Source organism: Hyaena hyaena, unplaced genomic scaffold (genome assembly GCF_003009895.1).
Source record: "Hyaena hyaena isolate Hyena2069 unplaced genomic scaffold, ASM300989v1 scaffold_441, whole genome shotgun sequence".
NCBI classification, from domain to species: domain Eukaryota; kingdom Metazoa; phylum Chordata; class Mammalia; order Carnivora; family Hyaenidae; genus Hyaena; species Hyaena hyaena.
In genome coordinates this window covers 1015329-1039249 of record NW_024081074.1, presented here as the reverse complement: position 1 = coordinate 1039249, position 23921 = coordinate 1015329, and the positions used below count along the sequence as shown (strand labels likewise).

General features: G+C 42.4%; 1 protein-coding gene across 3 annotated transcripts in view; it reads right to left on the bottom strand.

The window, feature by feature from the left end:
* Positions 1–7583, bottom strand: part of UGGT1 (UDP-glucose glycoprotein glucosyltransferase 1) — a 110777-nt gene extending 103194 nt beyond the window's left edge. For 2 of the 3 annotated variants that reach the window (XM_039253202.1, XM_039253203.1), the window contains exons 1-2: positions 7424–7583; positions 1617–1752 (exon numbers count right to left, since the gene is read on the bottom strand). In XM_039253202.1, the coding sequence (XP_039109133.1) occupies positions 1617–1752; positions 7424–7481 (194 nt within the window). In that variant the 5' untranslated portion in view covers positions 7482–7583. Of the gene's footprint in view, positions 1–1616; positions 1753–3452; positions 3550–7423 lie in introns of all 3 variants that reach the window. The other variant, XM_039253204.1, reaches the window with a different exon arrangement.
* Between the last annotated feature and the right edge of the window lie 16338 nt (positions 7584–23921).

The following is a 23921-nucleotide window of genomic DNA, read 5'->3' as shown; positions in this document are numbered from 1 at the left end:
TCTCACGTTTTGTGGATTTGAGCCCCGTGTCAGGCTCTGTGCTGACAGCTTAGAGCCTGGAGCTTGTTTCATATTCTGTGTCTCCCTCTCTCTCTGACCCTCCCTTGCTCACGCTGCCTCTCTCTCTCTCAGAAATAAATAAAACATTTAAAAAATTAAAAAAAAAAAAAAAGGATGTCAAGCAGAATGTTATAAAACATCGGTTACAGTTAATTGCACAAAATTATTTAGAAAATGATAGTAAATCTCAAACACTTAGATTTACACCAGACAAATTATCCAAAATAAGACTGGTGGGCAGGGAGAGGTGTTCAGTTGTCAAGAGTCCTGGCTCAGGCAGGTTAGGTGTCAAACAATCTCAGTCACTTCACTTTTACAGCTGCCCTCTATCTAATAATGTTCTGACACTGGAGGAGCCCAATCCACGCATCAAATCAGTCACTGTAACACTGCTAAGGAATAAATACAGCAGGAATGGGGGTGGGGGGCACCCTTTATTGCTGAGAAAAAGGAGGCACAGAGCAGTACCAGTCCATGGGCCTCCTCTGCAAGTCAAAACCAGCTCCCCCTCATCCCACTTTCCCACAAGGCCTCTTCTCAATACCAAATGAAGCGGTTTCCTTAGGGGACGCAACTATTCATCAACACGATCAACAACAAAATCTTGTCATTCACATTTTTCTAGGGACTAAGGGGGAAATGTCAGAAAACGAAATTCTAAGTTGAAGAGTACAAAGAAAGGCCAAAGTTAGCTAAAATAATGCAACAGTTCCAATTTCTAGCACTATCAAATTGTGAGATTTACCAACTGCTTGACCTTCAGTCTACCCAAATTTATGCTTTAGAACAACTCTCTACAAGTCCTAGCTGTATACAAAAAAAAACCTTCCTTCTATAAACAAAAATCTGACGAAAGGAGAGGTATCTGGTTTTTAGATTATAAACACTAACCTGAAGTACATTTCGAATACAAAATATTTCACCAATTTTAAGACACTGTCGGTTTTAAGGTGCATCATTGTTTCCAATGAAACACTAAAAAGGAAAAACGCTACCAATTTTAATTTGTAAGATAACATTTTGATTTCATCAAAAGGCATCGTAATTCAGAAGACGTTAAAATGTAGAACATGTACATCTTAGATAAAATCTAACCACGTCCTCAGCCTCCCCTCTGCACTCTCGTTATCCCTAGGTCTTCTGGCTTCTTAGAAAGAGCATACTCTCCTTCTCCCATCTCGCCAAGCTCTCTTCTTTCTCTTATTAAACACCTCTTACAACCTTCTTGAAATAAATAGAAAAATTCCTTTAAGTAGGACCCCCTCTTCCTTTATTACCACAGGTATACCTTTCTTGCAACATAATTTAACCAACTCAATACATCTATCCAAAGAAGTCCCAAAGTATCTATATGAATCATTACTTTCCTATTGTCCTGACAGCTTGTGTTATAACAGCCTCTGACTAGTACACAGCACAGTGCACACTGAAAGAGGTGATGACTAAATAAATCCATGCGAGGATGACAATCTCACTGCCTAAAAGGCTCCTAAACATTCACTAGCAGATCCTATGTTTTTACTCAAACACACGAAAGGAAAAAGATGTCTTCTTACCTGACTTCTAACAACAATGGAGTGGAAAACCACTTCGTTGTAAGAGAGGTTGTAATGGCTTTTGAATCTGCCTTTACTGAAGAAAACAGCCATAGTCCAGTGAACACAGTCAGAAGTTCCATTTTATAGCAAACCCCTAAAAAAGGAAAATTAAAAAAAAAGGTTTTGCCACAGGAAATAAATGTTTAAACCTGAATCTTAATACTTAGAGACACAAAATAACATGAAAATTACAGAAATGGAAATGTTTCTGAAACATAACCGCAACTAATATCTTGAGTTCGGTAGCTATTTGCTGAGTGACTGATATAGAACCAAAGCTGTGCAGTCCATTGCACTCTTTCCCAGGTCGCCTCTACTCTACAGAGGACTCAAAGTGAGTGGGTGGCATGGCAGGCTGCACACAATCATACATTTTGAAGCATGAGAGTAAACAAAGCTTAGATGAAAACGTAAACGATGGGTATTAAATGGTGCCCACCCCCCAAAAGTTATGAAGTCCTAATCCCAGCACCTTGAAATGTGAACTTATTTGGAAAGAGGGTCTTAACAGAGGGAATCTAGTTAAAATGGGGTCATGAGGATGAACCCTAATCCAATATGACTGGTGTTATAAAATAAGGAAACTGTGGACACAGAGACAGGCATGCAGGGGCAGAACCATGTGAAGAGACACCGGGACAGTGCCAGCAAAGACAGAGGCACACGCTGAACCAAGCTGCAAACCACGGAACACCTAGGGCTAGCAGATGCTGCAAGAGGGAAAGAAATCCCTGCCCTACAGATTTCAGAGGGAACATGATCCTGTGACACCATGATTTAGAATGTCTGGCCTCCAAACTGAAGACAAAAAAACTGCTGCTGCTGTAAGCCACCCAGTCTGAGGCACTGACAGCAGTCCTAGGAAGCCAACACTACAGGTCTTCGGTGTAAATGCAAATTTAGTCACGGAATGAAGGAGGTCCCTGGTAAAGCGGCATGGCCATGGCCATACAGTGCAGGCCTCCCGACCTCCGGGCAGCAACCTCCCCCAGCCTCCTGAGATGTCCGGATCAGGCTTCTTTGGTCTGATTTTTCATCTCAAAAGCCTGCCTCACAGAACCCTAATGAGGCTTCCCTGGGCCATATAAATCAACATCTAAGTTCTACCCACTTGAATGGGAACCCAAAGGGGCCATGAATGTGAGTGAAACACTAAGCCCAAGTTGTGCTTCTGCATGCTTAGTTTGGGAAGGCTCACCTCACTCACCCAAATGCCTTGAGATACTGGCTATAAAGCTCTTGTCTGGAGGTCCTGTCACTACCTTCCTTTTACAAAAAGCATTAATATTTGTGTCAGCATCCTGCTTCATATATGACACATGGTATCTCTAAAGAACAAACGGGCAAAAGCAAAATAAAAGATACCAAATAGAAAAGTTGCTTTTTAAAAGCCTTTAGTTCAGGCAATGCCAACTTAATTGATTTAATTGACTGACAATAGCAACAAATATTAAGATCTCATTTATAAATAAAGGACAAAAAAGAAAACACAAAATTTGCTAAGACTAAGGCTAACCAAACTAGACCCCCAACACCGAAACCTGCTAGCAGTGATTTCGGGACAGGGACTTTCAGAATGTAGCAAAAGTTACTGACATTTCCTGCAGAGGAGCAAGCAAGGATGCAAACTTCTAAATATAATTTCAGACCACTCAAAAACTCTGAGACACCCGCCCCTATAGGTCCACGGACTGCAGCCTCAGAAAGCTGCTCCCCATGACAGAAAAATGTGGTTAGTAAAAAGAGAGAACCTTTTAGAGGTAGGGACTTAACGATACTCAGTTTGCTACTTACTAGCAGTTTAACCATAAGCAAGTCCCCTAGTAACTTCTCTGGCCCTTAGTCTCCCAGACTCTGAAATAGGAATATCAGTGTCTGCCGCACCTGGACACTGTGAGAATGAAAAAGCGACATGAAAATCACTTTGTGAAGTGTCAAGTACTGTACCTGAATTAACTGTTTTAGTAAAACATGTTTTTATAAGGAAAAGAAACCACCTTCTAAACTACAGAATAGTAAGTAACACATCATCGTTACTGCATGGGCTCAAAAAACTGGAAACATATATTCTGTGATTGGGGGGAAAATTGTCTCCAAAAGTCACAAAATTTCTAAACTGGAGGCAGAATATATGAACTACGCACGTTCATGCAGTACTCTGCTACAGCTGTGTTTACAATTTTTCCTGAATAATCCCTAAAGGGGTAACTGTGGGCACCACTGTCAGTAACCGCAGGCAGGCCTGCCTCGTGCATAGTGAGGGGACTGGGAGTGACAAAAGGTCCACAGGGAAACACTGGCATTACTGACCAAATGCTCTGGGCCAAGCACCGTGCCGGGAGCTTTGCACACACCACGACTCCTAGTCCTTCCACACAACTTGTCCAGGAGGCTGCAGCTCCTGGAGGGTGGCTGCCATGTCTATTTTGTCCACCACAGCAAATAGCATGGTGCCTGGCAAACAGTAGGTATGCCATAACCACGCTGCACAATGGATGAAACACTATCAGTTCCACTTTATTTTTTTTTTAATGTTTTATTTCTGAGAGAGAGAGAGAGTGTGTGTGAGCAGGGGAGGGTCAGAAAGAGAGGGAGACACAGAATCTGAAACATGCTCCAGGCTCTGAGCTAGCTGTCAGCACAGAGCCTGATGTGGGGCTCGAACCCACGAACCATGAGATCATACCCTGAGCCAAAGTCGAACGCTTAACCAACTGAGCCACCCAGGTGTCGCTCAGTTCCACTTTAAAAATACGAAAGTGGAAGCTTGGAAAAGCTGAGTAACTTGGCCGATGAATAAATAGCAACGCTTGGAACCCCGCCTGCCTGTTTTTAAGTTCTACAGTACCATGCTATCTCCCCTGGTTCTCTAGCTTTGGAAGGGTGAGAATTCATACCGTGCAGAACCAAACTGAGAAAAAGCTTTCTTCTGAGAACCAAGGCAAGTCCAGGGACTTTCTAGGGACAGAGACCTTGCAATACAGGTGGCTGGGGAATGCAGAGTTTCGACCTGAAACTAAGCATGCCAGCCTGAAGCTGGGACCCAAGAGAAGTGACCAACCAGCCTGACAGATCTGTGTTCAGGCTGGCTTTGGGGACGGAATGTGAGCTCCTCAAGAGCAGGGAATCTGGGGGGCACCTGGGTGGCTCAGCTGTTTGGGTGACCAACTCTTTTTTTTTATGTTTTTTTTTATTTATTTCTAGGAGAGAGAGAGAGAGAGAGACAGCGTGAGCAGGGGAGGGTCAGAGAGAGCGGGAGTCACAGACTCTGAAACAGGCTCCAGGCTCCGAGCTGGCAGTCAGCACAGAGCCCGACGCGGGGCTCGAACCCATGAACCGCGAGATCATGACCTAAGCGAAAGTCGGACGCTTAACCGACTAAGCCACCCAGGCGCCCCCGGGTGACCAACTCTTGATTTCCGCTCCGGTCATGATCTCGGGATTCAGAGTTCAAGCCCTGCATCAGGCTCTGGGATCCTGGTGCAGAGCCTGCTTGAGATTCTCTCTCTCTCTCTCTCTCTCTCTCTCTATCCCTCTCTCTCTCTCTCAAAATTAAAAAAAAAAAAAAAAGCAGATAAGTTTGTCTGTCAGGGTCACATGCCTAGCGTAACGCCTGGAACATAGGAGGTGCTCAAAATGAAATAAAGGCTTCATCAAGGGGTGAATGAAAGCAAATAGAAAGAAAGGAATGTGATCCCAAGAGGAAAGATGGTACAGAAAGCTTAGGACTTAAGAAAGGTTAAAATGAAAACTCTAGAGGCGCCTGGGTGGCTCAGTTGGTTCAACTTCCGACTTCGGCTAAGGTCATGATCTCACGGTTCATGGGTTTGATCCCCATGTCAGGCTCTGTGCTGACAGCTAGCTCAGAGCCTGGAGCCTGCTTCAGATTCTGTATCTCCATCTCTCTCTGCACCCCCCCTGCTCACACTCTGCGTCTCTCTCTCTCAAAAATAAAACAAGCATTTAAAAACAAATAAAATGAAATGAAATGAAAAGTCTATGCACCAAGCCTCACCCAGAGATCCCTGTGAACTGTTTCAAAAAGAGATAGATTCTTGGGGCAAGGAATAGCACTGTTGGAGGTGACTGAGGAAAGTGGACATTCAAGAAGAGCTTTCCCACACAGACCCCACATCCTTGATGCAATAGGTAAAACCACAAGAAAAGACTGTTTAGATAAGCAGAAGTAAGAGCTTCACTCAAGTGGCCTTTTTCTGAGAATGCCTTCATTTTCCAAGAATCTTAACACTCCAATCCTAGTGGTCCTTAAATGCTGCTTATAAATATGAAGAGCCTAAGAAATAATAGGTGTCAGAATCCCAAGGCGGCACTGCATGATCACAGGCATAATGCTTGTGGCAAAACGGGCAAATTAAAACCATTCTTTAATAAGTCCGAGGCATGAATGTATTATCTGTAAGATCTAGTCCATGGCCCAGCTTCCTTAGTTTAAATTAATGACTATCTCTTGCTCACTGACCTACGGTAAAATTTTGGAAAAATTAATAAAAAGTGCATCACGGCAAACACTTCGCTTTCTGGAAAACAAAAGAGGCATAAAATTATAAATCACCAACTTTTTCTTTTTCCATTTCTAAACCAACTAGCTGACAAACTCTTAAAAAACCAACTTGTACCCTGAAAGGTTATAGACAGCCATTTGAACTTCAACATCCATGATAACAGTGAGAAAAATATTAGGAAGGACCCTTCGAGAAACAATTTTACTTCTCAAATAAAGCTGATATGCATTTATACCTATTAGCAAAACCATTTGCTGTGAACCATATACATCTAATTTTTGATAAAAGCAGTTACCATACATCTGATATGAAAACGGCCACAGGTAACTGCAGAAAAAATGTTAACAGAATTTTCTACATAGTTCAATTCTCCCCCCACCCCACCCCCGCCAAGGGAAGCGGGCATTGGAAAACTGCCACGCAACTATACAAAGCAATGTTTATTTCCTTTAATGAGTGTCAACTAAGTTTGTCAAAAGCAAGTCAAGTGGAAAGGCTACGATCATCCCAAATTTTGTGTCTTTAAATAAGTATTTTAAATGGCTTTAAACATCATCCTAAAACTGGCTGGCAAGTGCTTGGTGAATGTTTCCAACACTGTACAGCACAGTAAGGTATAGGACCCCCGGACTTCAAATGAGCATAATATGCTAGTTCTCAAATCCGGGAAGAAATGCAAAACAATCTGGAGACAGTTCCCGTTCATAACTCATTGGCGGCGTACGCAGATCTCATTCTTCTGGTAGGTCCCGCACGAAAAGTGAAACCGGATTATCCAATTTCCAGCCAACAAATCCTCGTATTTAAATGAAAATGGCAACCAATGTGCATCACTCTGATTCATTTTAGGGAAAACAGAAGTCTATAAAAAGACCAAGTCGTTCTCCAGAGTCCGGCAAACTGCTGGTTCTCAACCTACTTAGGGTCGTGCTTGGTCCAAACTCAAGTTAGGGCACTTCCCCCACCTCCTTCTGCACTTGGGCACACTGGTATCAAAGGTCTTCACTGAAGGCTCAAAACGGCTACAAGAGAGCCCGCGGCCACTCTCGCAGAAACTATACTTTGCCCGTGAGACCAGCGAGGGCAACTAGGGGGACTCACAAATGGGGGAGGACTGGGACATGGAAGGAGAAACTGAGTCAGGGAAGAAGCGGAAGCCCAAGGTGACCGGGGCACGAGGTCGCCTCACGTCCCAGACCCTGTCCCCGTGCACGAGACCTCCCCACGCCACGCCAGGGGTACCTGTCACCGGCCGCGCAGCCGTGGCACACGCGCCGCTCGCGTCCCCCTTCCTGCCCATGCTGGGGCCACGCTTCGTCCGCGACGATGCCAGCGACAACGCCGGGGCGGGGCGGTGACGGCGGCTGCAGCGGCTGCGCCAGTGAGCGGCCGACACGCGCCTTTCCCGCGGCTCCCCTCACAAGCCGGTCTCGCAAAGCAATAGCCCAGCAGCGTACTGCCTTTTACTTCCGCTTCCTACTGGCGAGCGCCGGAGAACTTCCGGCTACCGAGTCGAGGCAGGGGCAGCCTAGAGCGCCGTGGTCGCCATCTTGTATCCGAGAAGGCCCCGCCTCCCTCCTTGCTCTGTCTGTGTAGTGTGGTTGGGGAAGGTAGCGCTTTTTAGGTATGGGCAACTGACTAGCGACAGCTGAGACCCCAAAGCTGTACCAGACGGTGAAGCCGAGTAGGGGGTTCAACCTTTTTTCCGACCAGGACTTTGGGGAGCTTCAGAGTCTACTTCTTTAAACCCTTATTTTAAAAGCACTGCTGCACAACAAGAGACAAAATTCCTTAATGTTTTGGGGCATCTTAGACTTTATCGCAACCCCTAAATTTTGATAACTGCAGTTCCTGGGAGCATGGGAAAAGGAAAACTTTTTAAAATTTTTGAGACGATTTAGCTTAGATTATACTGGCAGTGGCAACTTTTGTGCTTACTTTTTCTTTTGAAAAAAAAATTTGACAAATATAAATCGCTGTGCAAAAATTTTTTAGGGGCGCCTGGGTGACTCAGTCGCTTAACCTCGGTCGTGGACTCAGGTCTTCATCTCCGGATTGCTGTGTTCGAGCACCCCGTAGGGCTCTGTGCTGACAGCATGGAGTCTGGAGCCTGCTTGGAATTCTGTACCCCCCTCTGTCTCTGCCCTCCCCTGCTAGTGCTCTTTCTCAGAAGTAAATAAACGTTTAAAAAAATTTTTTTAACAGAATTGTTTTAGAATTTGTGACACTGATTAGATCATTTTACCCACCCACAAATGAATACCTCTTTGGAGTGTATGTTTTTAACTAAGCCAAAGTGAACTAAACACCAAAAATACATTTAAAGTACATAAAAAGTGTAAAACTTTGACTGACTTTGGTTATACGACATACACAGAGTCTTAGCCCCTGAGAATGCCAGAAAAGGGACTAAAAACACTTCTTAACTAATAACTAATATACTGTATATCTAATAACTCTACATCTGTACTGTGGTTAAGAACTTTGCTTAACTCTAGCAGATCGTTGGGTTTTCTGTTCTTGGCTAGAACATAAGCAGTTAAAATAATTTTAAGGAATGAAAATAAGCACTTTAAAATTCACTTCTCTAGGGGGCTTTTGTGTTAGCTTTACACTGTGTGTTTTCTACTCTTTAAATCACTTTAAGTGATTCTTCTATGATAAAGGAATTGTTTTTTAATTCATCACATTATGGAGTTGAGTTTTACATTTTTTTTGTTTTAACTTGTTTTTCTCCTATGTGATGTGTGAACACCACCAAGGTTTACTTTGTTATAACACAACTACATGACACCACTGAACTTTTAAGAAAGTTGGGTTTCTCTTTTTCCAAATCTTTCATAGAAAATTCAGTACTATTTTATTTGAACAAATATTTTGAGCTGATTTTTATCTTTTTAATTTTGAAGTACAGAATCACAGGAAGTTGCAAAGATAGTGCAGTGAGGTCCCATGTAGCCTTCATTCAGGTTCTCCCAATGATTACATCTTAAATAACTTATTTGCACAATATCGAAACCAGAAAACTGATATGGGTACAATCTGTGTGTATAGTTCTGTTATTTTGTCACATGTAGAACTATTCTAACACCACAAAGATCTCCATTAGGTTAAGGAGGAGGGACAAATAGGTGGAGCATAAAGGATATTTAGGGCATTGTAACTGTATGATATTCTAGGCATGAATACATGTAATTATACATTTGTCAAACCTATAGGATTTACAACATTAGCAGTGAACCCCGATGTAAACTGTAGACTTTGGGAAATAAGGATGTATCAGTAACGGGGTGCCTGGGGGGTTCAGTCGGTTAAGCCTCCGACTTTGGCTCAGGTTACAGGCTCAGGTCATGATCTCGTAATCTGTGAGTTCGAGCCCCATGTTGGGTTCTCTGCTGACAGCTTGGAGCTTGGAGCCTGCTTCAGATTCTGTGTCTCCTCTCTCTCTCTCTCTCTCCTCCTCCCTTGCTCACTCTCTGTCTCTCTCTCCTTCAAAACTAAACATTTAAAAAAAATTCTTAAAGAATGTGTCAGTCAATGTAGGTTTATCAGTTATGACAAACATACCACTGTGGATGTTGATAGAGGAGAAGTGGTGCTCCTGTGAGGGCAGGAGGTATATTGGAACTCTGTACTTTCTGCCCAATTTTGCTCAATAAATCTAAAACTGCTTTAAAAAATAAAGTAGGGGCGTCTGGGCGGCTCAGTTGGTTGATCATCTGATTCTTGATTTTAGCTCAGGTCATGATCCTAGGGATATGGATGGAGCCCCACGTGGGGCTCTGCACCGAGCATAGAGTCTGCTTAAGATTCTCTCTCTCCCTCTGCCCCTTCTCCTGTTCACATGCTGTTGCTCTCCCTTTTGCAGCACCTGGGCAGCACAGTTAGTTAAGCATCCAACTCTTTTTGTTTTTCTTTTTAAACATCCAATTTTTGATCTCGTCTCAGGTCTTGACCTCGGTTGTAAGTTCAAGCCTCATACTGGGCTCCAAACTGGGCATGGAGCCTACTTAAAATAAATAAAATTAGAATAGAATAGAATAGAATAGAATAGAATAGAATAGAATAAAATAAAATATTGGGGTGCCTGGGTGGCTCAGTCAGTTAACCATCTGACTTCAGCTCAGATCATGATCTAACGGTTTGTGAGCTCAAGCCCCACATCGGGCTCTGTGCTGGCAGCTCAGAGCCTGGAGCCTGCTTCAGAGTTGGTGTCTCCGTCTCTCTGCCCCTCCCTGCTCACATTCTGTGTCTGTCTCTCTCTCAATAATAAGTAAACATTTAAAATATTATTTTTAATAAAATAAAATATTTAAAAATAAAGTATATTCAGAAGGGGAAATCATAAATGTTAAAGATTAACAAAATCTTTAACCTTCACCTCTCCACTTCTCCTCCAAACCCCTAGCAATCACTGATCTTTTCTCCATCTGCTATGGACGGCATACTTGTGTCCTCCTCAAATTTATATATTAAAACCTGACTGTCAGTGTGGTAGTATTTAGGGGTAGGGCTTTGGGGAGGTGATTAGGTCATGAGAGTAGAGCCTTCATGAATGGGATTAGTGCCCTTATAAGAAGAGGCCCCAGAGAGCTCCCTTGCCCTTCCATCTTTTTTTTGTTTTGTTTTGTTTTAATCGTGTTTATTTTTGAGAGAGAGTGAGAGACAGAGCACAAGCAGGGGAGGGGCAGAGACAGGGAGACACAGAATCCAAAGCAGGCTCCAGATTCTGAGTTGTCACCATGGAGCCTAACATGGGGCACAAACTCACAAACTCTGAGATCATGACCTGAGCCAAAGTCGGACGCTTAACCAACTGAGCCACCCAGGTGCCCCTTGCCCTTCCATCTTATGAGGACACAGACGCTCTTGCATATTGTCCACTTTTTCCATTAGAGCCCTTGGCTTGATTAAAGTTACCCCACTGTGATAATCCACACTCTGCCTGCGTGCCTGTAATTTTTGCTTAAAACCCACACCTGATATATTGGGTAAAAGGAACTGAGGTAAATAGGCCTTGGTGTGAAGTTTTGTGTTTTTCTGGCCAGCGGTTAGCTAGGTTTACTGCTTGCCATCACTGTGCATGTCAGAGACCCCCATGCCCTCTAGTGTCTTTTTTTTTTCTTTGCTCTCCTCTGTGATTTTTGGGTTTCCTTAGAAATGGCTTCGTATTGTTTTGTTTTTTAAATAGTTTATTGTCAAATTGGTTTCCATATAACACCCAGTGCTCATCCCCACAAGTGCCCTCCTCCATGCCCATCATCCCCCTTTCCTTCCCTCCCCCCATCAGCCCTCAGTTTGTTCTCGGCATTCAAGAGTGTCTCATGGTTTGCTTCCCTTCCTCTCCCCAACTACTTTTCCCCTTCTTCTCCCCCACGGTCCTCCATTAAGTTCCTCCTAATCCACCTATACATGCAAACATATGTATCTGTCCTTCTCTGCCTGACTTATTTCACTCAGCATAACATCCTCAAGTTCCATCCATGTTGCTACACATGGCCAGATTTCATTTTTTCTCATTGCCATGTAGTATTCCATTGTATAGATAAACCACATCTTCTTGATCCATTCTTCTGTTGATGGATACTTAGGCTCTTTCTATGTTTTTGCTATTGTTGAGAGTGCTGCTATGAACATTGGGGTACATATGCTCCTATGCATCAGCATTTCTGTATCCCTTGGGTAAATTCCTAGCAGTGCTATTGCTGGGTCATAGGGGAGTTCTAGTGTTAATTTCCTGAGGAACCTCCACACTGTTTTCCAGAGGGGCTGCCCCAGTTTACATTCCCACCAACAGTGTAGGAGGGTGCCCGTTTCTCCACATCCTTGCCAGCATCTAGAGTTCTCTGATTTGCTCATTTTAGACGCTCTGACTGGCGTGAGGTGGTATCTCAGTGTGGTTTTGATTTGTATTTCCCTGATGAGGATAGATGCTGAGCATCGTAGAAATGGCTTCTTAAGTAGAACCACATCATTATAGCTGTAGCTGTAAACTGCATTATTACACAGGGGCACTAGTGATGTGGGGGTAAGATTGATGGGAGGGAAAACATTCTGTTATCCTATGATGAGGTCTCAGTCTTAGTGGGCCTGTGCCCTGGGCTGTGGCAACAGAGACCCTGGGGCCATCCAATTTACGCGGCATCCCGCCCCCTCCCCCCGAATCATACCTCCCCATTGCAATGTCATTTTGCCATTCCTTCCATCAAGAGGTGGAATTTCTCACCTCACCCCTTAAATCTGTACTGGTCATGCGACTTTCTTTGACCCAGAGAGTGCTGTGGACATGCCATTCTGTGACTTCCAAGCCCAAACCTTAAGAGGCCTGGCAGTTTCTGCTTTCCCTTGCACTCTCAGGGGCCAACCTCCACACAGAAAAACCCAAGCTATCCTGATGGAGAAGGAGGTCATTTTTCTTTACTTTATATAATTGCTTTCAAAAAAATTTTTTTCATAGAGAGAGAGCTCACCTACATGAGGGAAGGGCAGAGGGAGAAATCGAATTTTTTAAGTTTATTTATTTATTTTGAGAGAGACAGAGACAGCATGAGTGGCAGAGGGGTAGAGAGAAGCGGGTAGAGAGGGGTGGGGAGAGAGAGAGAGAGAGAGAGAGAGAGAGAGAGAGAGAGAGAATCCGAAGCAGGCTCCACACTGTCAGTACAGAGCCTGATGTGGGACTTGAACTCACAAACCATGAGATCATGACCCAAGCCGAAATCAAGAACCAGATGCTTACCTGACTGAACCACTCAGGCACCTCTCCTTTTTGTAATTTTTTTAGTTTAAGTGTAGTTGACACACATTGTTACATGAGGTCCCATTTGTGGAAAGTTATTTGTTAAGCATCTACCACCACTGGATAGGAAGGAAACCACTCTATATCTTTTTATATCACTCTATGGCGTTTAAATTTTAAAACACGTGACTATTACCTGTATAAAAAAAGTAAATGAACTTATTTTCAAAACATATTTTAGGGGCGCCTGGGTGGCTCAGTCAGATAAGTGTCTTGACTTCAGCTCAGGTCATGATCTCGCGGTTTGTGAAGTTCAAGCCCCTTGTCGGGCTCTGTGCTGACAGCTCGGAGTCTGGAGCCTGCTTCGGATTCTTTGTCTCCCTCTCTCTCTCTCTCTCTCTCTCTCTCTCTGCCCCTCCCCTGCTTGCACTCTGTCTCTCCCTCTCAAAAATAAACAAAGGTAAAAAAATTTTTTAAATACGTATTTTAAACATGTCGCCAAATAAAGGAGAGGAAAAGAGAAGAGGCAAAAGAATATGCAGATGAAGGTCCGAAAGGCAACACCTAAAATGTCTTCTCACCTGTGAGACAGGAGCACTGGCTTGACTGGTTTGCAGGTCAGTGGCATGTGGGTAGTGACGTCCACAGGTACCGACAAGTTTTACTTTCTCCCCCTAATTCCGCAGACTGACTAGCCATGGTCCACTCAGGTCTACAGAGGAAGCCTGACCATTGGCGTAATCACAGTTCCCAGGTAAGCTCTGGTGCTCCCCAGCCCTGCACGAGGCATGCCAGGCTCATGCCCCTGATGGAGCGAACCCTCCAGGCTCATGCCATCCCCTCCCCACCCCTCTTGGGAGAGGCTCAGTTGAACACTCCCCAAACAGAGAAGGCACTAATCATTCCTTGGGAGACGTTACCTGCACCTGATCCATCTTGGCCAGACATACACGTCCAGCATGTACGACAGTCAGAGGTCATCGCCCGATGCGTTTTCATGTGACAACTGGAGGTATCATTTCCAACTATCATCAGGCAAACTTTGGCCTTTGTAATAGAGGGGTGGTATCCAAGTTCTTATTTTCTCTGAGCATTTCTATGCCCATGAGGTGTCCATGTCATAGTGATTTCCTGTTATTTTAATAGAGGTTCAATTTAATATGGGTTCATCCTCTCACTCATGAGCTGATGTCAATTATGTTCTATTTTTAAAAATTTTTAATGTTTTATTTATTTATTTTTGAGAGCAAGAGAGAGCCGAAGTATGAACCGGGAAGTGACAGAGAGAGAGGGAGACACAGAACCAGAAGCTGGCTCCAGGCTCTGAGCTGGAGCCTGATGCAAGGCTTGAATTTGTGACCGGGATATCATGATTTGAGCCAAAGCTGGACGCTTAACCAACTGAGACACCCAGGTGCCCCTGATCTCAATTATATTGTGACAGAAACTTAATCACTCATTGGTAACTATAACTTAGGTCCTTATTCTGCTAAAATAAAGTAAATTAGTTTACCTTTACATCAGATTGCTTCAGGAGGCTGGAAGGAGGTTTGGAAATGACCTCCAAGAATTTTTGCCTCCTGGTATTCATACCCTTTGGGGTCCCCTCCTGTAGTGAACATGGATGGTGTGCATTACGAATAGGATAGTGTGGAAATTATGGAGTATGTCTTTTGAGGTTAAGTCATAAAAGACATTGCTATTTTCACCTTTGTTTCTCTTGCATTAGAGATGTACCCTGGTGCCCTGGGAGAAGCCAACTGCCGCTTTGGTGTTGAGACTCAAGGAGCCCCCAAGGAGACATCTATGTGAGCAGGAAATGAGGCCTTCAGCCAACAGCCAGCATCAGCTTTGCAGCCTCTTGGAATTCGATCCCCTTGTCGTCAGAAGACTGCAATCTTGTCTGTATCTTAATTGCAACCTGGTGGAAGACCCCAAGCCAAAATCACCGAGTTAAGCCTTTCTCCAATTCCTGACTTAGAGAAACTATGGAAGATAATGCTTCTTCTTTTTTTTTTTTTTTAATGCCACCATGTTTTGGTGTAATATGTTACACAGCCCTAAGCCACAAAGAAGTGTGGCCCTGAGCCAGCACACACAGAGTGGCCTTGGGTACACCAGCCCAGGCAGACCTGAAGTTGGATGGACAAGGGATCCCCCTTGCTGGGAGTAAAGACAGCAACTAGGAGTTGTATCCTCCTGGGGTGCCTGGGTGGCTCAGTTGGTTGAGTGTCCGACTTCGGCTCCAGTCATAATCTCGCAGTTTGTGGGTTCGAGCCAAGCATTGGGCTCTGTGCTGACAGCTCAGAGCCTGGAGCCTGCTTTGGATTCTATGTCTCCCTCTCTCTCTGCCCCTCCTTGGCTCATACTCCCTTTCTCTCTCTCAAAAATAAATGTTAGGAAGGAAGGAAGGAAGGAAGGAAGGAAGGAAGGAAGGAAGGAAGGAAGGAAGGGAGGGAGAGAAATTGTATCCTCCTTTCTGTGACCAGAAATAGATTTGGAGGGGAGAAGTTCCACAATCATTTTATGTGTTTTCTGAGAAATCTCTACCTCACATGGTAGCCTGAAGCCTATACCACAATGATGTCTTGAAAACAAACCCTCTACACACTGGGTATTTTTTTTTCTTAATATTTTTGTCTTTGTAAACAGTCTTGTAGCAAAAAAAAAAAATCCCTACACTACAGATTGTTCAATCATGATATAAGTTTTACCCATAGCAACTGCATTTCAATGGCTCAATCTAGAACAGTGTTCAGACTGCAACACACAGCAGTACGTTTCACATCATGAACTAACACTGATAAACACATCTACAAAACTGGAAAGTATTTCATGGTAGTTCATGAAGCAACACTTACTTGCATACTCAATCATGTCAAATATTATTCTATTCATACGTATATATAACCAAGGAAAAAACAAAACGAACAATACAAAAACTAAAAATTAAGAATAACTTTGTTCACCTCCCATTCACAAATTTATTCCATCACAGAACCCTCAAGGACAAAGCTACTATTCACATATCTGGTTAAAACGTATGTGGATGTTCATATGTAAAATCAGTGGGAAGCCTCACTGCTAACTGCAGGTAAAATTCCCCTGCATGTCACAGCTATAAATGACAATAATGTTAAAATTAAACTCTATTTTCATGATGGTAAAACAGGTTGTCATTTACTACAGAATTAAGTGGCCTCGGTAAACAAACGCTGGAAACACAACTTGCAGCTCACCTATCTTTTGTACTGTCTCCTTCACTAACTTGTCACAGTCAGTACAAATATTTGTCACAATGGGTACAGTTTGGGAGTAGGAATCTGTGAAATGTATTGTAATATTTACTCTTCTTTTTCTTTTTTTACTGAGGTATAACGAAGACACCTCAAAAAATTTAATACTTGTAAAGGCCAAAGATATTGGGTTGTGGTCCACAGATTGGAAAACACTGGTTTGGAAATTTTAACCTTTTAAATAGATGCCGTATATAAATTCTTGCCTGTGTTAGTTTTCTTTTTTTTTTTTTAACATTTATTTATTTATTTTGAGAGAGAGCGCGCAGGCGCATGTGCACAAAGTGGGGAGAGGAAGAGAGAGAGGAAGAGAGAGAATCTCAAGCAGGGCTCGAACCCATGAATCATGAAATCATGACCTGAGCCAAAATCATGAGTATGAGCCACCCAAGTGCCCAGTCTGTATTAACTTTCTATTGCTGAAACAACAAATTTCCATAAACTTAAAACAGCACAAATGTATTATCTTATAGTTCTGTGGGTCAGAAATCCAACATGGGTCTTACTGGTGAAAACCGAGATGCTGAGAGAGGGGCATTCTTCTCTGGAGGCTCCTGGGAAGCACCCACTTCTTTGCTCATTCAGGCTTTGGCAGAATTCAGTTCCCTGTGGCTTTGGGGCTGAGGTCCCCATTTCCTTGCTGGCTGCCACCTCAGGATGCCCCTGGTTGCTAGAGGCTTCTCTCTGGTCCATGCATGAAGTGCCCTGCAGCTCAGACCAGTAACAGGGGGCCCAATCCTCCTCATGCCTCTATTCTCTGAATCTTCTGCTGCTGCATCTCTCCCGCTGCAATTTGGAAAGGTCCAAACTTAAAAAAAACTTTTTTTTAATGTTTACTTTTGAGAGAAGGAGACACAGAATCCAAAGCAGGCTCCAGGCTCTGAGCTGTCAGCACAGAGCCTAACACGGGTCTCAAGCTCACAAACTGCCAGATCACGACCTGAGCTGAAATCGGACGCTTAACCGACTGAGCCACCCAGGCACCCTGAAAGAGTCAAACGTTTAAGGACTCATGTGATTAGATTGTACCCATTTGGATAACCTCCCTGTCTCAAGGACCATATCTTTAATCACATTAGCAAAGTGACTTTTGCCTTGTAAGGTAACGTTTACAGATTCTGAGGATTACTGCATGAGCCACATTGGGGACTGATATTCTGCCCATCACACTAACACATACGTGCCTGCTTCCACATGTATGTTTTGTTGATAGCAAAGCCTAGGATTGCTGAATGCTATTTTTAAAAATCATACTTGAGGATGTTTTAGAAGCAGGGCTTTTGGGAGCAAGAGCCTTATAAGCTTCCATCTGGTGCCTTCTCCACAGATTTCAAAGAGCCATTTGCTTTTCCAGATGGTGTTTTAACATTTATACATAAATCTCGGTACACACAATAGCACAGGACTCATGTCTGGTGGTGAACTCAGGAAAATACTAAAGATGACAAGGAAACAGATCCCCACCAGTCTTCACTTGTAATCTGCTCATTGTGAATAGGAAAACCTGAAGGTGACACACAGCCAACCTGCAGGGCAGAATGGGCATCCAGCTGCAGGTCGTCCAGGATAACTGACACTGGGCTCTGTGCAGTGACGGTGAGGTCCCTCTCTGGCGATGGAGCAAAGCTTTGGTCACACAGTATTAAAATAATGCGGCAGTACGTTGGCCAGAGGGCCATGGAAGGGCCTCCTACCCCCTGAGTTCTTTTCCATTCCAGGCCAGCTCTTCCATTCCCCATTCTTCCCCTCCAGAAAGCTCACTGATCTTTCTTAGCATGGACCCACGTTGCACCTTCAGAGGCATCAGCCTGGGCTGACCTTCCTCGGTGTCTGTGTTCAGGCGTAGTTAGGGCCCTGGTGCCCTGAATGGGAAAATCTGTTCTCCATGTAGTACCCAAAGATTCCTCCTTTAGGCCTTAGGCCATCTTGTATTATCTTTGTGGGAACTCTCTATAACTTATTAATTGCTGTCCATGGCCCAAGCCTCCAAAATCCCTTGTTTTGAGACCAAGGGAGTCACTGGTTGGTTGTTATCAGATAGGTTAAGCATGGTTTGGACATACTGTCTGGCTTCTGTAACCAACATCCATCAGCCACACCTTTGGTTCCTATTCCAAACCCCTTTCTCACAGAATTCCCCACATATTTCCTGGTTTTTGATGGAAGGAAGGATGGTTTATCCAACCTAATCTACGGTATATCTATGGCATGCGGAATAGAGATGCTACATCTAATGTTAAATGGGGTATTTAACATTCTTTCATTCACCTAGTAAACTAACACTCTGTGTCAGAAACAATCTTTGCCCTTATGGAGCCCAGACTGTGATGAGACAGACACAGATGATTATAAAACAGGTGAAAGGCTGAGACAGAGGCCACCTTGGGCCATGGTGGCATGCAGAGAAAGGGCACAAAGCCAGCTTGGAAAGTCAAGGAATTTTTCTTGGAAGACGTACCTCTCCAGCTGCTAACAAGTGGTTTGATTACCTCTCTCGTTTGTGTGGTAATGCTTTTCAGTATTAAAAAATACAACACATTGGCTAAAAAAAAAAAAAGTTTGTAAAACTCAGATATAGAATTAACCTATACCTCAATCATCCAAACAAATCTTCACTTCTAAATCTCCACATATTTTCTTCTACTCTTTGTTCTTTCTTTTAATGCTTATTTGTTTATTCTGAGAAAGAGTGAGCAGGGGAGGTCCAAAGAGAGGGAGAGAGGAAGAATACCAAGCAGGTTCCACACAGTCAGCATGGAGTCCAGTGTAGAGCTCAAACCCACAAACCATGAGATCATGACCCAAGCTGAAACTAAGTGTCAGATGCTCAAACTGCCTGAACCATCCAGTACCCCTACACTTTTTTCTACACATAAAATTTTTACTGTGAGAGATTTTGTTTAAACAAATAATGTTTCACATGCAAGCACCACCTTCTAGGCCTGGAAAATTTAGCCAATCACCAGTACATAGATTTGGAAATGCATACTACTTCACCCAAATTCCTTGACTTACTTAATATCCAAATATTTGGAGATTTTCCACATATCTATCTGTTACTGATTTCTAATTTAATTCTGTTATAGTCAGAAAACATACTTTCTATAATTAAAATTATTATAATGTATTATGACTAGTTTCACAGGCCACAAAATGACTTATCATGGTGAATGTTGTGGGTGCACTTGAATGTACATCCTGCTCGTGTTGGACAGAACACTCTAGAATGTCAATTGAGTAATTTGGTTCATAGGGTTATTCCAGGGGCGCCTGAGTGGCTTAGTCGGTTAAGCGTCCGACTTTCGCTTAGGTCATGATCTCGTGGTTCATGCGTTCGGGCCCCGCGTCGGGCTCTGTGCTGACTGCCAGCTCAGAGCCTGGAGCCTGTTTCAGTCTGTGGCTTCCTCTCTCTCTGACCCTCCCCTGCTCATGCTGTCTCTCTCTCTCCTAGAAGTTAAAAAAAAAAAAAAAATAGGGTTATTCCAGTCTTCTGTATTCTTACATATTTTTTATTTTCCTTTCTTTTATCCAAAAGGTGATATGTTTTATATATCCTTTTGCACTTTGTGCTTTTTTTTCCCCCACATAAAAACATATCCTGGAAATAACACCAGCATTCTTCACAGAGCTAGAACAAATGATCCTAAAATTTTTATGGAACCAGAAAAGACCCTGAATAGCCAAAGCAATCTTGAAAAAGAAAACGAAAGCTGGAGGCATCACCATTATGGACTTTAAGATGTATTACAAAGCTGTAATCATCAAGACAGTATGGTACTGGTACAAAAACAGACACTCAGATCAATGGAACAGAATAGAGAACACAGAAATGAACCCACAAATGTATGGCTAACTAATCTTTGACGAAGCAGAAAAGAATATCCAATGGAATAAAGACAGTCTCTTCAACAAGTGGTGCTGGGAAAACTGGACAGTGACATGACGAAAAATGCACCTGGGTCACTTTCTTACACCATACACAAAAATAAACTCAAAGTGGATGAAAGACCTGAATGTAAGACAGGAAGCCATCAAAATCCCAGAGGAGAAAGCAGGCAAAAACCTCTTTGACCTTGGCCGCAGAGACTTCTTACTCAAGATGTCTCTGGAGGCAAGGAAAACAAAAGCAAAAATGAACTATTGAGACCTCATCAAAATAAAAAGCTTCTGCACAGTGAAGGAAACAATCAGCAAAACTAAAAGTCAACCGACAGAATGGGAGAAGATATTTGCAAATGACATCAGATAAAGGGTTAGTTTTCCAAATCTATAAAGAACTTATCAAACTCAACACTTCCCCCCCAAAGAACCCAAATAATCCAGTGAAGAAATAGGCAAAAGACATGAATAGATACTTCTCCAAAGAAGACATCCAGATGGCTGACAGACACATGAAAAAATACTCAACATCACTCATCATCAGAGAAATACAAATCAAAACCACAATGAGATACCATCTCACACCTGTCAGAATGGCTAACGTTAACAACTCAGGCAACAACATATGTTAGCAAGGATGTGGAGAAAAAGGATCTCTTTTGCACTGTTGGTGTGAATGCAAACTGGTGCAGCCACTCTGGATAGCAGGATAAAAGTTCCTCAAAAAATTGAAAATAGAACTACCGTATGACCCAGCAATTGCACTACTAGGTATTTATCCAAGGGATACAGTTGTGCTGTTTCAAAGGGAAATATGCACCCAATGTTTAATAAGCATTATTGACAATAGCCAAAGCATGAAAAGGGCTGATATGTCCATTGACAGATGAATGGATAAAGAAGATGTGGTATATATATACAATGGAGTATTATTCAGCAATCAAAAAGAATGAAATCTTGTCATTTGCAATTATGTGTATGGAACTAGAGGGTATTATGCTAAGTGAAATTAGTCAGTCAGAGAAAGACTAATGTCATATGACTTCACTCATATGAGGAATTTAAGATACAAAACAGTTGAATGTAAGGGAAGGGAAGCAAAAATAATATAAAAACAAGGAGGGGGACAAAACATAAGAGACTCTTAAATACAGAACAAACAGGGTTGCTGGAGGGGATGTGGGGAGGGGGGATGGGCTAAATGGGTGAGGGACATTAAGGAATCTACTCCTGAAACCATTGTTGCACTATATACTAACTTGGATGTAAATTCTAAAATTAATTAATTAATATAAAAAGGAAAGATAAAAAATGTTTTAATATTGTGTGCCAACTGTACTCAAAAATAAAACAATAAAAAAAAATCCTGGAAACCCCCAGGACATATATGTCCTCACTCATTATTTCTTTTCTTTGAGTTGTTGTAATTTATAAATAGCAGAATTACCTCATTTTAATAAATATTTCTGCATGTTTTGACAAATATGTTCAGTTGTGTAGTGACCATAACAATCCTGATACAGGACAATTTCATCACCCCTAAATTCTCCTTTGATCCTTTGTAATCAAACCCCTCCTACCACCCCAGCCCCTGGCAACTATTGATCTGTCCTTATAACTTTGCCATTATCAGGATATTACAAAAATGAAATCATGCAGTATCCTTCTAAATCTGACTTCTTTCACTTGGAATAATCTTTATAGATTCATACACATTGCATGAAACATTCCTTAGTTCACTCCTTTGTATCATCAGCAGTATTCCACTGAATGGATGTAACACAATTTGTCCATTCACCAGTTTTTTAGCATTTGGGTTGTTTTGGTGATTATGAATAGAGCTACTATAAAAATTTATATATACATTTAGTTTGAGCATTTATTTTCATTTCTTTTAGATAAATACATAGGAATAGTGTTACAAGATAATATTATAAATATATATTTAACTCTATAAGAAATTGATAAACTGTTTTTCCAGAGTGGTGCGACATTTAAGAAGTATTCACTTTCTTTAATTAGGGAGATCCTAAAAGTAAGTGCCTCTTTATTTTTTTATTTTTTTTAATTTTTTTATTTTTTATTATTATTATTATTATTTTACAAATAGTTTATTGTCAAATTAGTTTCCACATAACACCCAGTGCTCATCCCCAGGAGTGCCCTCCTCCATACCCATCCCCCCTCCCCCCTACATCCATCAGTTTTCAGTTTTTGTCATCATTCAAGAGTCTCTCATGGTTTGCCTCTCTCCCTTTCTCCCACCATTTCCCCCCTTCTTCTCCCCCTTGGTCCTCTGTTAAGTTCCTCCTAATCCTCCTATACGTGCAAACATATGATATTTGTCCTTCTCTGCCTGACTCATTTCGCTCAGCATAACACCCTCAAGGCCCATCCATGTTGCTACACATGGCCAGATTTCATTTTTTCTCATTGCCATGTAGTATTCCATGGTATAGATAAACCACATCTTCTTGATCCATTCGTCCGTTTATGGACACTTAGGCTCTTTCCATGTTTTAGCTATTGTGGAGAGTGCTGCTATGAACATTGGGGTACATGTGCTCCTATGCCTCAGGATTTCTATATCCCTTGGGTAAATTCCTAGCAGTGCTATTGCTGGGTCATAGGGGAGTTCTAGTGTTAAACTTTGAGGAACCTCCACACTGTTTTCCAGAGGGGCTGTACCAGGTTACATTCCCACCAACAGTGTAGGAGGGTGCCTGTTTCTCCACATCCTGGCCAGCATCTAGAGTCTACTAATTTGCTCACTTTAGCCACTCTGACTGGCGTGAGGTGGTATCTCAGTGTGGTTTTGATTTGTATTTCCCTGATGAGGAGAGATGCTGAGATCGTTTCATGTGTCTGTTGGCCATCAGGAAGTCCTCTTTGGAGAAGTGTCTGTTCATATCTTCTGCCCATTTCTTCACTGGATTGTTTGTTTTTCGGGTATGGAGTTTGGTGAGTTCCTTATAGATTTTGGATATTAACCCTTTGTCTGATATGTCATTTGAAACTATCTTTTCCTCTTCCGTTGGTTGCCTATTAGTTTTGTGGGTTGTTTCCTTTGTTGTGCAGAAGCTTTTAATCTTGATGAGGTCTGAATAGTTTATTTTTGCTCTCAATTCCCGTGATTTTGGGGATGTGTAAAGTAAGAAGTTGCTGCGGTGGAGGTCAAGGAGGTTATTTCCTGCTTTCTCCTCTAGGGTTTTGATGGTTTCCTGTCTCACATTCAGGTCCTTTATCCATTTTGAGTTTACTTTTGTGTATGGTGTGAGAAAATGATCTAGTTTCATTCTTCAGCATGTTGCTGTCCAATTCTCCCAACACTAACTGTTAAAGAGGTTGTCATTTTTCCATTGGGTATTCTTTCCTGCTTTGTCAAAGATTAGTTGGCTGTATACCTTTGTTCCAGGTCTGAGTTCGCCATTCTATTCCATTGGTCTATGTGTCTATTTCTGTGCCAATACAATACTGTTTTGATGATGACAGCTTTGTAGTAGAGGCTAAAGTCTGGATGGTGACACCTCCTTTTTTGGTTTTCTTCTTCAATATTACTTTGGCTATTCGGGGTCTTTTGTGGTTCCATACAAATTTTAGGATAGTTTGTTCTAGTTTGGAGAAGTATGCTGGTGGAATTTTCATTGGAATTGCATTGAATGTGTAGATTGCTTTGGGTAGTAATGACATTTAACTGTATTTACACTTCCTATCCCTGAGCATGGAATGTTTTTCCATATCTGTGTCTTCTTCAATTTCCTTCATAAGTTTTCTATAGTTTTCATCATACAGGTCTCTTGTATCCTTGGTTAGGTTTATTCCGAGGTAT